Source organism: Daldinia decipiens (genome assembly GCF_022478715.1).
Source record: "Daldinia decipiens strain CBS 113046 unplaced genomic scaffold F4813scaffold_40, whole genome shotgun sequence".
Lineage (NCBI taxonomy): Eukaryota > Fungi > Ascomycota > Sordariomycetes > Xylariales > Hypoxylaceae > Daldinia > Daldinia decipiens.
This window is the reverse complement of record NW_026054583.1, coordinates 115,484-128,718: the sequence shown is the minus strand read 5'-3', so window position 1 is coordinate 128,718 and position 13,235 is coordinate 115,484. Positions and strand designations below refer to the sequence as shown.

The 13,235-nt window shown below is 46.9% G+C and overlaps 4 protein-coding genes across 4 annotated transcripts; 3 read left to right on the top strand and 1 right to left on the bottom strand.

Moving 5' to 3' along the window:
• Window positions 1–3,708: 3,708 nt before the first annotated feature.
• Window positions 3,709–5,831, top strand: F4813DRAFT_393023 (uncharacterized protein; the record flags this gene model as incomplete). The annotated part of the gene is made up of 2 exons (XM_049247357.1): window positions 3,709–4,117; window positions 4,177–5,831. 2 exons carry the CDS (start codon window positions 3,709–3,711, stop codon window positions 5,829–5,831), a joined length of 2,064 nt encoding a protein of 687 aa, XP_049096042.1.
• Window positions 5,832–8,194: 2,363 nt separating this feature from the next.
• On the bottom strand, window positions 8,195–9,274 carry F4813DRAFT_372177 (uncharacterized protein). The gene is made up of 2 exons (XM_049244679.1): window positions 9,085–9,274; window positions 8,195–9,031 (listed from the first exon to the last, which is right to left on the bottom strand). Exons 1-2 carry the CDS (start codon window positions 9,129–9,131, stop codon window positions 8,854–8,856), a joined length of 225 nt encoding a protein of 74 aa, XP_049096041.1. The 5' UTR covers window positions 9,132–9,274; the 3' UTR covers window positions 8,195–8,853.
• Window positions 9,275–10,244: 970 nt separating this feature from the next.
• On the top strand, window positions 10,245–11,755 carry F4813DRAFT_233798 (P-loop containing nucleoside triphosphate hydrolase protein). The gene is made up of 2 exons (XM_049239952.1): window positions 10,245–11,139; window positions 11,232–11,755. The coding sequence occupies exons 1-2, from the start codon at window positions 10,351–10,353 to the stop codon at window positions 11,511–11,513; spliced, it is 1,071 nt and encodes a 356-aa protein (XP_049096040.1). The 5' UTR covers window positions 10,245–10,350; the 3' UTR covers window positions 11,514–11,755.
• On the top strand, window positions 11,756–12,856 carry F4813DRAFT_233894 (uncharacterized protein). The gene is made up of 2 exons (XM_049239953.1): window positions 11,756–12,661; window positions 12,818–12,856. Exon 1 carries the CDS (start codon window positions 11,998–12,000, stop codon window positions 12,583–12,585), a length of 588 nt encoding a protein of 195 aa, XP_049096039.1. The 5' UTR covers window positions 11,756–11,997; the 3' UTR covers window positions 12,586–12,661; window positions 12,818–12,856.
• Window positions 12,857–13,235: the final 379 nt, after the last annotated feature.

The following is a 13,235-nucleotide window of genomic DNA, read 5'->3' as shown; positions in this document are numbered from 1 at the left end:
CAGGTAAGAGTAATGCGAGGCTTGCTCGAGCTGCGCCCGATGGAGAACCCTGGCTTTCCTGGTGGGCCAATATGTATTTTGGGCAATTTGGCCCGCCGCCGAGATATAAAAGACGGGATCCATACGGATGACTCCTATCCGAAACAAGTAATGAGTTTACTTGCTGGTAGAGGGGAACCCGTGGCAAGGAGCAATGACACAATACTCCTATTTACGGCAATACCTATATGACTCCATCCTCGATCTGGTATGGTATCAGAGTAAGGAGACCTTGTAGATGCTCTACTTTAGGTTGTTTATATATTCATGACCCAAGTTAATAAGGCTGCGAGATCGAGACAATAATAGTAATGAGGATCCAGAATGTAAATAGAAGGCTGAGGCAAAGCCGATTCTCATCTACATAGGCTGACAAGACTTACAGCATAGGATGTGTGTCCCGTCTCGCAGGGAACCGCCCAACCTAGAGAGAAAAACAAGGGGCCAATTACATCCAGCCTAGATACGATGTTAGAAGCAGCCTTTTAATACGAATTACTCGTAACGGACAATCTTCATCGAGGTTTATGCAAGCTATAGTTGGACAAGGAGAGTTGGCTGCGCTGGCGTATCCGGGGGCATGGCACTGGACGTTTCCAGACCAAAGTTCTGGAGTTGTTCGGATTCGGCTTCGTCCTGGAGAGAAGGGGAAAAAGAACCTGATAGTTGCAGGGTATAATGTTACACCAAATGAATACCCGCTAGCAAAGTCCTGTCGCCGCCCTTTCGGTGGCAATGAATCAAAGCTGCCCGAAGCAAACTTCGCAGCCTGGTTGTCTTTTTTTGTTGTCCTAATTTCAGATACCCGCCTGTAGGTGAATAGGTAGCTAGCTAGCTAGCCAGGCTCCTTTCTGGCGAATATAGCGTGATTGATGGTGGTAAGTGGCCAGACAGCCAGCTACCAGGCCAACTAATGCTGCTACCAGGCTTGATATATGTGGCCGTCCATCTAATAAATACTATTGCGTAGATGCTTGGCTGATTTTATTAACGGTAGCAGGTCGGCAAGCTGCAAGACGGAATGGGAAGGGGTGATGGCGGAGGAGAATAGTAACGAGGGTAACGAGGGTAACGAGGGTAACGAGGGTTTGTTGATGGAGGGGTGGTGTGGAGGGATGATGGATGACTCTTTCACAACCTGCCATCGTTCCATTGTCTAACAGAAGGTTTTATTCTCTTTCAAGTTTTGCTAGCCCTTGGCATCCTAGCAGCCTACATACACCTACTACGACCAAGCCTGCTATAAAGTTGTAAAGTTGCAAGTGTTGTAAAGCCTTAGATATATGTCTGCCCGACTTTTACATACCTAGTAGGAACTTTGGGAACTTAGGTAAGGTACCTTATGCATTTACTTACACTATCTAGGTACTTACATATCGTTACATGTGGGTATACATAAACAGCATATTAGATATTATGTACGCATTGGGCAGGGGTTTGATTGTGCGTAGTGTACCTAATGTAAACACCAATCACAACTTTATGTATTATGTATTGATCCAATAAGAAGAAGGCCAGTGTTGTCAACAAAAAGCCACTATTCCCGATCTAGAGTAGTATTTTCATACATGATGTACTGGCTACAGGTGCATATGTGGAGGGTGTCCTCGAAAGGCGAAACCCCCTAGCCTCGTCACTGAATGGCTCGTCATTATTCTAAAAAGAGGGGCTAATCGTATAATTGGCCGGGTCAGGATTTGCTTCGTGGTCTACAATTATGTACATGTTCATAGGTATTCCAAGCAAGCTTAACCCCCCAAAAATACTGCCGACTAGATTTTGCGTCGCTGTTATTCAAAACTCGTCGGTGCCCCAAGCGTCAGCTGCTTTTTCCCGTTTCCCTTTTCTCTCTTATCGAACAAAGCCGCCGCAATGTTCGATTTGAAGATTTAGACAACGACAAGGCGACTTTCTTGAAAGTCTGCTCTCGAGTATTATTGTAGAAGAGCAATATACGAACGAATAGTCTTTTACTATTTATTTATATTTTATATTTTATATTTTATATTCGATTTATCCACTTCCGTTTCACTCTATAAACCACCCTCTCCCCTCTTTTAAGGCCTCTCTCTATTCGTCTCTTTCTCGATTCCCAGTGGCATTAATTTGCACTCTTGCTTTCAGAAAGATTCCAACCCGGAAGAGAAAAAGAAGAAAAAAGAGGAGTCTATCCACTAGACACCTTTAGAAAAAAAAGAAGATATTGAACGAAGCGATTCAAATATCAAAAAAATTGTATTCTGATGCAAGTTTAACAGTCTTACGACAATTATTACTATTATTATTCCTCCCTCATTCTAGACCAACGCGCCACCACCTATTAAAATTTGAGATTGCTCACTTAAAGGATACGCCGTTTGCATCATTTTCGACTACCTAATTGTACAGTTATTCTTGTTCGCCCAAAAAAAAATCCATCTCCTCTCAGCCCTTTGTTCTTTGGTCAATCGCCACTGCCTCCTCTGGATCTGGACCCATTCCCAGGCTTCCACGCGTGTGACCGTCATTTTTCCTTGCAACGTGCTAGTTCAAGGTTGGGGAGTCACCCTGGAGACCCATTTATACAGTCTATATTCGGCGCCTGCGTTAGCCGGCACAAGTCTAGCCACCTAAGCCAATCCTAGCTTATCTTAGCGGGTCCGGGGCTTTCTCTTTCAGCGCCTGAGCACCTACCACCCCCTAAAAGGTTCAAGCAAAGACCACCTGTACAACAGCCCACATAGCGGTAATGATCGGAGTCTTCGCCACCTCACACCTGCAAAAGAGTCATCGCATAGGTACCCAAAGGCCACTTTAGACTTTCACTCACCCTGTTACTTTTTCGCCTTCACTCTCATCTTTCTACCCTTGGATTCGGAACACGCGACTCATCGACCCTCTCCGCTCCCTCTTGATTCATACGTTGTCGCCTGGTTCGCCTCTGATACAACTTCACTTTAAAAAAGACCCTTGGGGTCGCCCTGTTTTCCCACTGATCTCAGGAAATTACTAGCCCGCATATGCGCACTTCATTGGTAGCAGATCAGTGGTTGCAGCCTATGTTGTACCTTGCATAATCCATCTCGCGGAACTTCAAGAAGGCTTCTAGTCCCCAATTATAACCAATCCGACGTCACTCAGATATTCGAATCGCGCCGACTCCAATAATCGATTAATACAATACTTATACATACATACACACGATACACGTCTCAGCTCTCGACGCGCCGCAACAACCCGCAACAACTCTCACTTACTATAATACATTCTCTCCTCACCTTCTCTTTCTCTTCTTGTGATACCTCTTAGTCCGGTAGGCGCTCAGCTCGATGCAGATCTAGCTGGTGCGACTGCTGTTACTACCTCGAAACCTTTGTTTCCCTAGTAGAAACAAACAACCACACCATGCAGCTTGCGATAGCCACTTCCTCTACTCCAGTCGTCCGTCTCGCTCAGTCTTCCGGTTTGATCGTTCGTGAAACTTTGGTTACTAGCACTCACATCTAGAAACCTCCCTTCTTTTTCGACTTTTCGGCAGCCTCATAGCAATAATATATGTTGTTGTGAAGCCTCGTACTCGATAAGATTTCACGATCTGTTTCTCGGTATAACGATCTAATCGGTTGACTTTGCTTAACGGGCGACTGGAGGTTTTAGTCTTGAAGACCTTGACCTCTTACGTTCTCCAAGATGATGTGCAGCGAACATGATTCGCTGGATTTTATCAATTCCTCCCTCAATGGGCCCTATAATTCCTCAATAGCCTCTTCCGCCTCCTCGTCTTCGGCCTCGGTCTGGTCCGAAACTTCATCCCAGGCCTCCGACGACACCTCCATCTCCATATGTACTTCTGACGCGTCGGAACGATGCGATTCTTATGCTTATATTCGGCGATCTATGCCGTCTCAATCTGATGTTTTATGTAACCAGATTTTGCCTACTACCTGTTGGAGAGGACAACCGCAACAAGCCGAAGTCCCACAAGAACTACGGCAGAATCCGCGCCGCACCAGTAGCAGTGCGACATCTAGAACCGGATGCCCTCCACCCCTAACTCGCCAAAGCGATCGGAAGGTCAACTTTGTCGATAGCCTCGTCGGTAAGCAGTAACGATGTATCCCCCAATCCCATATTCTCGCGCTCAACCCCCCACTTTAGATTCATCGACACAGATAGTTGAAGCAATTTGGCCACTGTCTTCCGTTTTTCACCGGCAAGAACTCGGCAACAAGGCCGTTCTGCCGCTACGTACTTTTATCCAAGAAACGTTGCGCCGCTCACGTACGAGCTATTCTACGTTGCAAGTTGCGCTGTATTATTTAATACTGATTAAGCCACATGTTCCTAAGCACGATTTTACCATGGAGCAACCCGACGAAGTTCATGCGAACCGGGTACTCCAGTGTGGTCGCCGAATGTTCCTTGCTGCTCTGATTCTTGCTTCCAAGTATTTACAAGACCGAAATTATTCGGCACGAGCTTGGAGCAAAATATCGGGGCTTGCGACGCAAGAGATCAACCAAAATGAAATGGCATTTTTAATTGCCGTAAAATGGAAGCTCCACATCACTGATGATGTCTTCAAACGTTGGACCGAAATTGTACTAAGGTACACGCCACCGCAACCTCCATCCGGGTCTGTTTGTTCCCAGATCTCAGACCAACAGAACCAAGATTGGAAGAATTTGATCCTCAGTCTCGAACCGGGATTGGGCAACATCGAAGATCTTATCCCGCTAAGTCCTTTAGTAACGAAGACTCGAGACTCGACGCCAATCCCGCCTTTATCGAGCCTTTGCGCCCAGGTAGACAAACTAACCTACACGAGTGACCCATCGACGCCGAAGACTTACAACATACCGTACGTCATGGAGCCCGCACCGGCTACTGTACATACTCCGGGTCGTCTCGCTCCCGCTCTAGGTTTACTTCCCACTCCTCGTCTAACACCACAGCCCACCGGGTTCAGCACTCCCGCTGCGAGTGCTGCCACTTGTCTTCTTAGTAGTAAGGGCTCAATGGGTTTTGCTATGGCACAGGCTGCGAATGTAACTGCTTCGCAAAACTTAGATAGGTGGCCTGGGTCTCTCAGTTCCTCACCTCTAAGTTACGTTTCCACACGTCGTTCCTCGCTTGCTAATTCTATTTCAACGGCATCTTCGCCGGAATCGATGATCTCTGACTCGTCACGAACGTCTCGCTCATCCTCGATCTCATCAGCTTCGTCCTTGGCTAGCGCGCCGTCCACCAAATTGGATGTTCAGGCGCGATGCCGATACGCGAAGCTGTGCAGTGAAAGGTACAGCTTAAGACCAGTCATCGCTTCGGTGCCCGAAGACTACGAAGAGAATTGCATTACATCCTCTCCCGAATCTTACACCGGCCCGGTTAGTAAGGATTTGGTACAAATGTCATTGGAGACTCCATTGGCCAGAGGATACGAATTGGACGAAACTGCGAATGCAGCTCGGGCTCTACAACAGCTTCAGAACCAGCTTCAAAACCACCGCCCACAGCCTCGTCCTTCCACCAAGCTTGGTGCGAAGCGTAGCCGACCGTTATCAATCGATAATTCGCTCCAAGAGAACGTGCGTGAAATGCTAAGCAGCCAGTATTACGAAAAGGAACGCTCGGATGTAACGGCTCGCAGCCTCCCGCCGACGGACCCAGGAAACCAACGGACGCCAGTTCTATCAAATGGGGGCAGAAAGCGGATGTGCTGCTCGTATGATGCTCGGTCGTTCATTCCCTCGATACACCCCGCAGTCGGCGGACCCGGTGGACCAGGAATGTGGGAAGGCATCTTGAATTAGGGGCCATTCGCTAAGCTACGACTTATTGCGAAGTCCGCTACAAACAACCTTTGTGACAATATCCAACTATTTTCTTTGTTCTACATCGGGAGAGGTTCGACGGTTCGTGATACCACATCCATATTTGGAAGTCACACATAGTCTATAGAGAACCCTGACGATGGCCAAAGCCCGGGCGAAAAGCTATTTTCACAATGCATGCATTTCCAGGATCACAGCATATCGGGACTGGTAAGGTGGGTAGTTGTTTGTGTACGAATGAACAAGGGAGGTGCGTTATTCTTTGTAATGGTGTTCGGGGGATAATCATAGTGGTGTTGAAGAGCAAATAATGGCTAGGCAGTGGCGGTTACAGCCGCACCCACGGGATCAAGACAGGCGACTCGAGGAATAAGGCAATGTCGGCACTACGTGCGACGTCTCGAGCCGACCGTATCATACTGGAGTATTTTTTGTCTTTTCTTGATTTATACGATCAACGATATCGTACCCGCGAACCCGCCGAACGATATTTGGCAACCGTCGAAAAGCGGGCGCCGTTTGTCATTCGACCTAGTAGCTACGAGAAGCGCACTGGCATTATAATTTCTTACCTATCTGAGCCTGAAAAGGTGTTGCGCAATCGAGTATCAAAGAACTTCGAGTACAAAGAAAAGAGCAGTTTGCTAGAGAACTTTGAGAGAACCCAACCTCGCAGATAGTATTGAAATTTCAAATAAGCTTCGAGTCGGAACAGAAGAAAAAAAAAAGCTTTTTTGATGACCATTGTTGAGTGCAAGTTTGTTTGTTTTCATCTTCGTCTTCGTGCAAGATGACACCGAGTTACTGACTGCCGAGACTTGTGAAGTGTGGATCAAAGAAAGAAAAGAACAAGACGAAATTATGCCCCGTTCCCGCTCATCCGTCACACAACAGCCACTCGTTTGACATTGGCTCGAGGTACCGAATCAGGATTTCCCATTCCCCCCCCGTTTGCTGATGTGAGGCAGGTCAAGCGTACATTAATTGCTGAATGATGGAAGTCTACCCGTGGGTCGGCCGGTGAGTCATCGTCAACAAAAAAGGAGCTGAAGCCTTTTTTTCCCCATTGGCTATTGGAACTTTTAGTTGCCGAACCAACCAATTCGACCAATCAGTGTCGCTGGACGTTTCCTAACCAGAAATAGTTAATTACTACTTGAAGCAACTTTGGACCGCCAAGGAGCCATAGTAGCCAATCAAATACCTTGGCCCTGGTATACCTTATACCTATGTAAGTTTTGTACCCTGTAATTCCAAGGCTACAGCATGACCACCATCGTGAATGGATGCGCTGGCCGTTCGCGCTGGATTATGGGGCTGCGCGAAACAGGCGAGAGGGTCAACCTATTTACAGCATGCCTGTCGGTATGTCTGCCTAGGTAGGAGTATCATTAGTAAGTTAATTACTTCGATTTCAATGCGTTGGTGCTATGGGTGTCTAGGTCCCCAACCCCTACGGCGTTTGCGGATACAAGAACTGTTGTGTTCTTGTGCTGCCTGCCTACCTACCTAACTTAGGTAGGTCCATGCCTGGCCAGGTATATAGGTAGGTATTGTACCTCTATGCATTACGAGACATTATGTACCCAAGGCATAAAAGAGGTGGTGTAATAAACCACGAAGCTGATGAACAGGGCGGATTGCTACAGAGCACGGGCTTCTTGATCAAATAATAGGCATTTAGATCCTATTCTCGATCTCATCGGCGAGACTACCTAGGCTAGGTAGATACTTACTATATCAGGTACTTCATAATTACCTGAAAGGCAAAGTAAAGTGAAAGTAGAGATATAAGCAAATGCTTACACGCGTTAATATAAGAGACTTAGCATCCCGTCCCGTCTTGAACTACGCACCCCATCAGGACTAGACCTTACATCATATACGTATAGGACAAATAGTCTACATATATGGCATGCTACCTAGGTAGTTCTATTCTTCGGCCCTCATGATATAGAACTACCTACCCAACCCCCCAACCTTCTCCCTGGCTCCGAACGCTAGGCTACACCTTCACGGAGCAGTCGGAAGTAGGTATACAGGTGTGAGTGGGACCTATCCCATCTACCCTTCCCCTGCCACCTGTCCCACCTGTAAATACACTTTGTAATTCATCCGTATGTCAAATCGAAGAGGACCTCTTGGTGCCTGGCATACGCGTTGCTGGGAACCGCGATACGTTTGCAGGGTCGACGAAGCTATCTCGGGGCGGTATTAATAAGGTGTCAGAGACGAGTGAATATCTTGCAGTGACGAACTACAGAACCTAAGTATGAATTTAGTAATGATACCTTCTATTACTTCCCAATTTTTGATTTCCTAGTCAAAGCGGTCATTGTTCTAGTAGTCAAAGGTATAGCGGATGTAGAAAAACCTCTCGGGGTCTTTTCGTAGATTTTAGATTCGAACGCATGTGCAAGGCGGCAAAAAGACTAATTTGTTCTGGACAAGTCCCGGGTTCGATTTCTAAGGTCAAGCTTTTTCTTTTCTTTTTTCATTTCATTCCACTCAGTTTATGCTTCCTTCCTGATATTTTCTTTTCCGCGCTTAACAGGAAACCTCTCAACCTCTTAATACTGGTATTCTATTAACCTCAACTATTACCTATTCAAGTACTTGTGCCGTCTGCGTAAACTCAACAACCGTATTTTAAAAAGGTTATTCCAACCCTTGTTAAAGACCACAAAAAAAAGATTATAACTACAAAGATTATGGAAATGTATCAAAGTTGGAAATTACCCCCAGGATATATAAGAAGCCTTTCTGTTCGGAATTATTTTGGAACAATATTTAATTACTGGCCTAACGCTGAATTAGAACGCAGTATCCTTTAGGGTGCAATAAGCAAGTTTACGTAGCTAGCACAAGGATGAGGTATCCGACTTACCGAACAAGTAGTTCGAACAGCTGTAGTGCTTTACTTTCTACCTTTACACAAGACGAGTACATCTATAACACTGCTATAATAGTGTATCGTCTCCGATAATTTAACAAGCGCCTCTCAGACTTTTGAGTCCCCTTTGCGCTTTTCATATTGGCTTCGGGCGTCTAGGACTGCTTGAAGGACAGACTCAAAGTTGCCATGATTCGTGTTGACAATCCATTCTCGTTTAGTTTGATCTTTCGCTAGCTCCCCCAAGAATATGTCCAGTGCTTCTTTGAAGACATCCTGGACTGGACTAAAGATGCAGCAAATTAGCTCTGAAGCTTCTTAAACACAAGATTCACTTACACTTCTGTTCCAGGCACAGTAGTATACCAGGAGCTAAAAGTCGCCATTTAAATGCAATCATGATACCTTAGGTGCTTAGAGATGGAGAATGAAAGAGGAGTATTCAACCTTAGCTGATGGTTTCCTCGGCAAAGCGTTTTAACGTCGCATTTGTGTAACATTAGGTATGCCATTTGCATGCCATCGGGCAGCAGGCTGAGCCGAAGGCAGGCTGAGTCGAAGGCAGGGGATATGATATCTCTTCAGTCTCATTCAGTCCCATTTTATCTCATTTTAGTATGAAATATATCAAAAGACTGAATACCTTCCAACGGCGAGGGAAATTACAGCGATAGAGATAACGACAAGAAGGATAGCAATTACGAGGAGAAAAACACGGAGGAAGACTGTAAGTTCAATACCATTTCAACCGACCGAACCCACGATAGCGGGTTTCAAATATTACAGGCCATACAATCCGACAGAAGGGGACAAGGGTTTAAAGATGGAAACCTCGATAAAGGGAAATCCACTGATTATACTGATTATGAGTTGCAATTGATGCTTCTCGAGCAACAAAACAAAGAAGATAGATGGCGAAAACGAAAAGGGCGAGGCTTTGGCGGGCAATATTCCAATACGAGACATAGAGTCGTACCTTGAGAGGAACCCGGAGATTTGCTTCGTTGTATACAGAGACTTTTCGGTCCCGGTCTCGAGAAAAAAGGGGGTCGATCATACCCTATCCGTACCAAAACACAACTCGGAGATGATAGAGACAACTACTACGGACCTAACTACGACTGTTACGCAATTCATGTCGTTCTATGGTTTCAGTGCAGACGCCGTGGGTGAAATAGGGAGGACAGATGCTCTAGATCACCACTTTACCGGTGCCGATGGTTCAACCGAGCCTTTAGCTACATATCCCGCCTTTTACCACGCCTCAAGACAATCCATGGATCCATTCCTCGAGTCACTAGAAAGCCCAGAGAAGCAACAGTTCCAGTTATTGCTGGATTATGTTATGTCTCATTTTGGAAATGAGTACGATGACGCCGAGGAAATAAATTGAAAACGGCAGAATCACGAACCGATACTTTCAATACCTCTTCAAACCTGGTGACGTGGTCGTGCAGAAAGAGGCCAATGAAGCTAGGGGCCTCATATGCAGTTCCTGGGTCACCGAAGAACGAATAAAAGACGGCAAAAGGAAGACGTCGGGAAAGACGTCGGGAAAGACATCGATGATACAATACACTATTGAAGCTCGCTACTGGGCTTTTGATGGTATATCGTGAGTTGCACAAGCCAGAGAAGAAACGCGATATTTCCCGGTGGACATCTTCAGACCACCCAGGGACAGATGATCTAAGTCCCGAAGCAACGAAGCGAGACTACCCGCCTTCCGACGAGTTTCTATACGTATTACCTTCGATTATCAAGGGCTTCAACCTCAAGAAGAAGAAATGGTTGGACCTAAAGGTCGACAACTTAGGCGAAGTAGTATGGAACGAGACGGCCTTTGAGAGGCTTGTTCTTGAAGACAAGACCAAGAAATTGATTCTGGCTCTCGTCAGCGACCAGGTGGAATCGACGAGGTCAACAGATCTCATAAGTGGCAAGGGGAACGGCTTGATCATGCTGCTCCACGGAGGTCCCGGCACAGGCAAGACTCTGACCGCCGAGAGTGTGGCCGAGATTGCCCGGAAGCCACTCTATCCTGTTACTTGTGGTGACATCGGAACGGAGCCGGAAGCTGTCGAGAACTATCTCGAGTCCGTTCTACATCTCGGAAAGACCTGGGGGTGTGTTGTCCTACTCGATGAAGCCGACGTATTTCTTGAACAGCGCAGTCTCCAGGACCTCCACCGGAACGCGCTGGTATCCGTGTTCCTCCGAGTGCTCGAATATTACGAGGGGATATTGGTTTTGACGAGCAATAGAGTCGGTACCTTCGACGAAGCCTTTAAGTCGCGCATCCAACTGGCTATCCACTACAACGGTCTGAGCTTTTACGAACGCTCCAAGATCTGGGGAAATTTTATCTCACGCTTACAGGACTTTAAAGAAGAGGTTGGTGCCCAGCAAATTGACTACAGACGAGCAGTTATTCCTATGACCGTTAAATGTATTTTGACAACTTTGCTAATTCTATCATACAATAGGAGATTGATGCCGATGATCTAAAAGATCACATCAAGGACTTGGCCCAGTTTGAGATGAACGGAAGAGAGATCCGCAACGCCATCACGAATGCACGGCAGTATACTCGATGGGAACGAAAGCAGCAGCAGCAGCAGCAGCAAGGTCCAGAGAATTGCAAGCTTGATTATGCGAAGATCAAGCTTATCATCGACACCGCCAGCAAGTTCGACGACTACATAAAAAAATTGAATGGAGGATATAATCACATCGCGGTAGACGAGGGGCTAAGGCTCGAAGCTTGACAGGGGAAATAATACGTCAGCCTCTTCCTGACCTTTGTTGGTTTCCCTTTCTCCTTACATACATACGAACACACCATGTCATGTTTCTTTTTTTATCCAGCAACTTCATAGGCTGTAGATCATACGCTCGCTCTCTTATCTCAGCCGCCAAGATGCCACATCACGTAAATGGGTATAAATGGGACAAAGACGCAGGGGAGGTTGCATTGGCATGCAGCAACGATCTTCCCGTTTTATTTCCATATTCCATACCTACCCTAGACACTCAGTCAGCACCAGCGTAGGGCAGAATAAATTGATTAGCGTAGGTTACGATCGTTCAATATCGCCGTCTCGTGCGGATTCTTAGACTCTTTATAATACCGTGTCTTTATTTTTCGACTCGTATAATTAGGTCACCGGGGGCCAGAATGGCAAAGACTATCATCAGCATAAATTCAATCATCTCTTCAACGTGCACATAGCTGTGCAACTAATAATTATCATGGACTCGATGAGCACGCCGGATAGGCCTTATAGGCCTCTGGCGCAGTTAAAAGGGGATACTGGACTGGAGAAGCCAGTCAATTTTATCTCGCCCATCACACCGTCGCTCGAAGTCAGAGAGTATGCGGCACCAGAGAACGAGTACGAGGAAGACAAGAAGAGAGCTCCTAGCCCCTTCCTAGCCCTCCCCGTAGAGATCCGTCTCGAGATCTTCAAGCACCTACTCGTCCTACCACCAGACGCTCCCTCTCCTTCGCAGAAGACATACTACCAATATGGACAACATCGGACGCCGTGGCCGCTGCACCCAGCAATCTTGCGCGCAAACCGACAGCTGTACGCCGAGGCGCTGCCTCTCCTATATCGGCGCAACACTTTCCTAGCGCACAACACGTTGCTCACAACGCTTCCCCGGCTGCGTCACGCCTACGGCCCCGTGCTCTCAGCGCACCTCGCCGGCCTTATAACCCGTTTTTACGTGTGCGTGCGGCTGGACGCGGAGCCGGGGTACGACCGCGCGCAGGTGGCGATGCAACTGAGTAACAAGGAGGAGATTGTTCTCGATGCATGGCAAACCGGTACGTAACCTGAACCTTGTTTCCGCTCTTCTTCCCCTTTATTCGCTCGCCTCGGGAGTTAAAACGCCTTATTTCTATTTAGAAGTTGTTACTGAATTACTGGCGCTGACTCTTGCTAATATAGTGTGGCGCGGGTCGGGCCCGGATGCTTTACGCCTGTTTGAAGACGTGCGGGGTGTACGTCGTGCAAGGGTTATTGGGAGCGTCGGCGGGTTCGAGGATTACGCGAAGTGGTTAGAGTGTGCAATGATGCGCGAGCCTGAGATTAAGGTAGAGCCCTTCTCATGGGACGCTGGTCGAGGGTCCGAAGGGACATGGTAAAAACTGAAATTATACCTATGGTTGGGTACGCCGACTGAGTAGAGATGGCCGGCATGTTCGTCTATAGCCCAATTACATGTAGTTGATACCCCGCTGGAAGTAAGTTGATAAGTTAGTATAACCTCGCTCGGATGCTCTTTGAGTCGAAAAGACAGTGTGTATCGGACTAAGTGATAGTTTGACTATTTGTGAGGTTGGGAATCTGCTCAAGGCGAGACTCATGCCTCGATGATCTATGAGGTATGCATATAACATGCAAAACCCAAAAGGGGGTTTCCCTTGTATCTCTAACTCTCTTCAAGAATCATCTTGAAAGTCATGATCCATCCTGGCCCCC

Coding starts and splice junctions, on each gene's coding strand:
- F4813DRAFT_372177 (XM_049244679.1), bottom strand. CDS start 9,131: ATGGCGACTTTTAGCTCCTGGTATACTACTGTGCCTGGAACAGAAGT. Junction 9,032..9,084: donor ACTGTGCCTGGAACAGAAGT/GTAAGTGAATCT, acceptor CTGCATCTTTAG/TCCAGTCCAGGATGTCTTCA.
- F4813DRAFT_233798 (XM_049239952.1), top strand. CDS start 10,351: ATGGTATATCGTGAGTTGCACAAGCCAGAGAAGAAACGCGATATTTCC. Junction 11,140..11,231: donor TACAGGACTTTAAAGAAGAG/GTTGGTGCCCAG, acceptor ATCATACAATAG/GAGATTGATGCCGATGATCT.
- F4813DRAFT_233894 (XM_049239953.1), top strand. CDS start 11,998: ATGGACTCGATGAGCACGCCGGATAGGCCTTATAGGCCTCTGGCGCAG.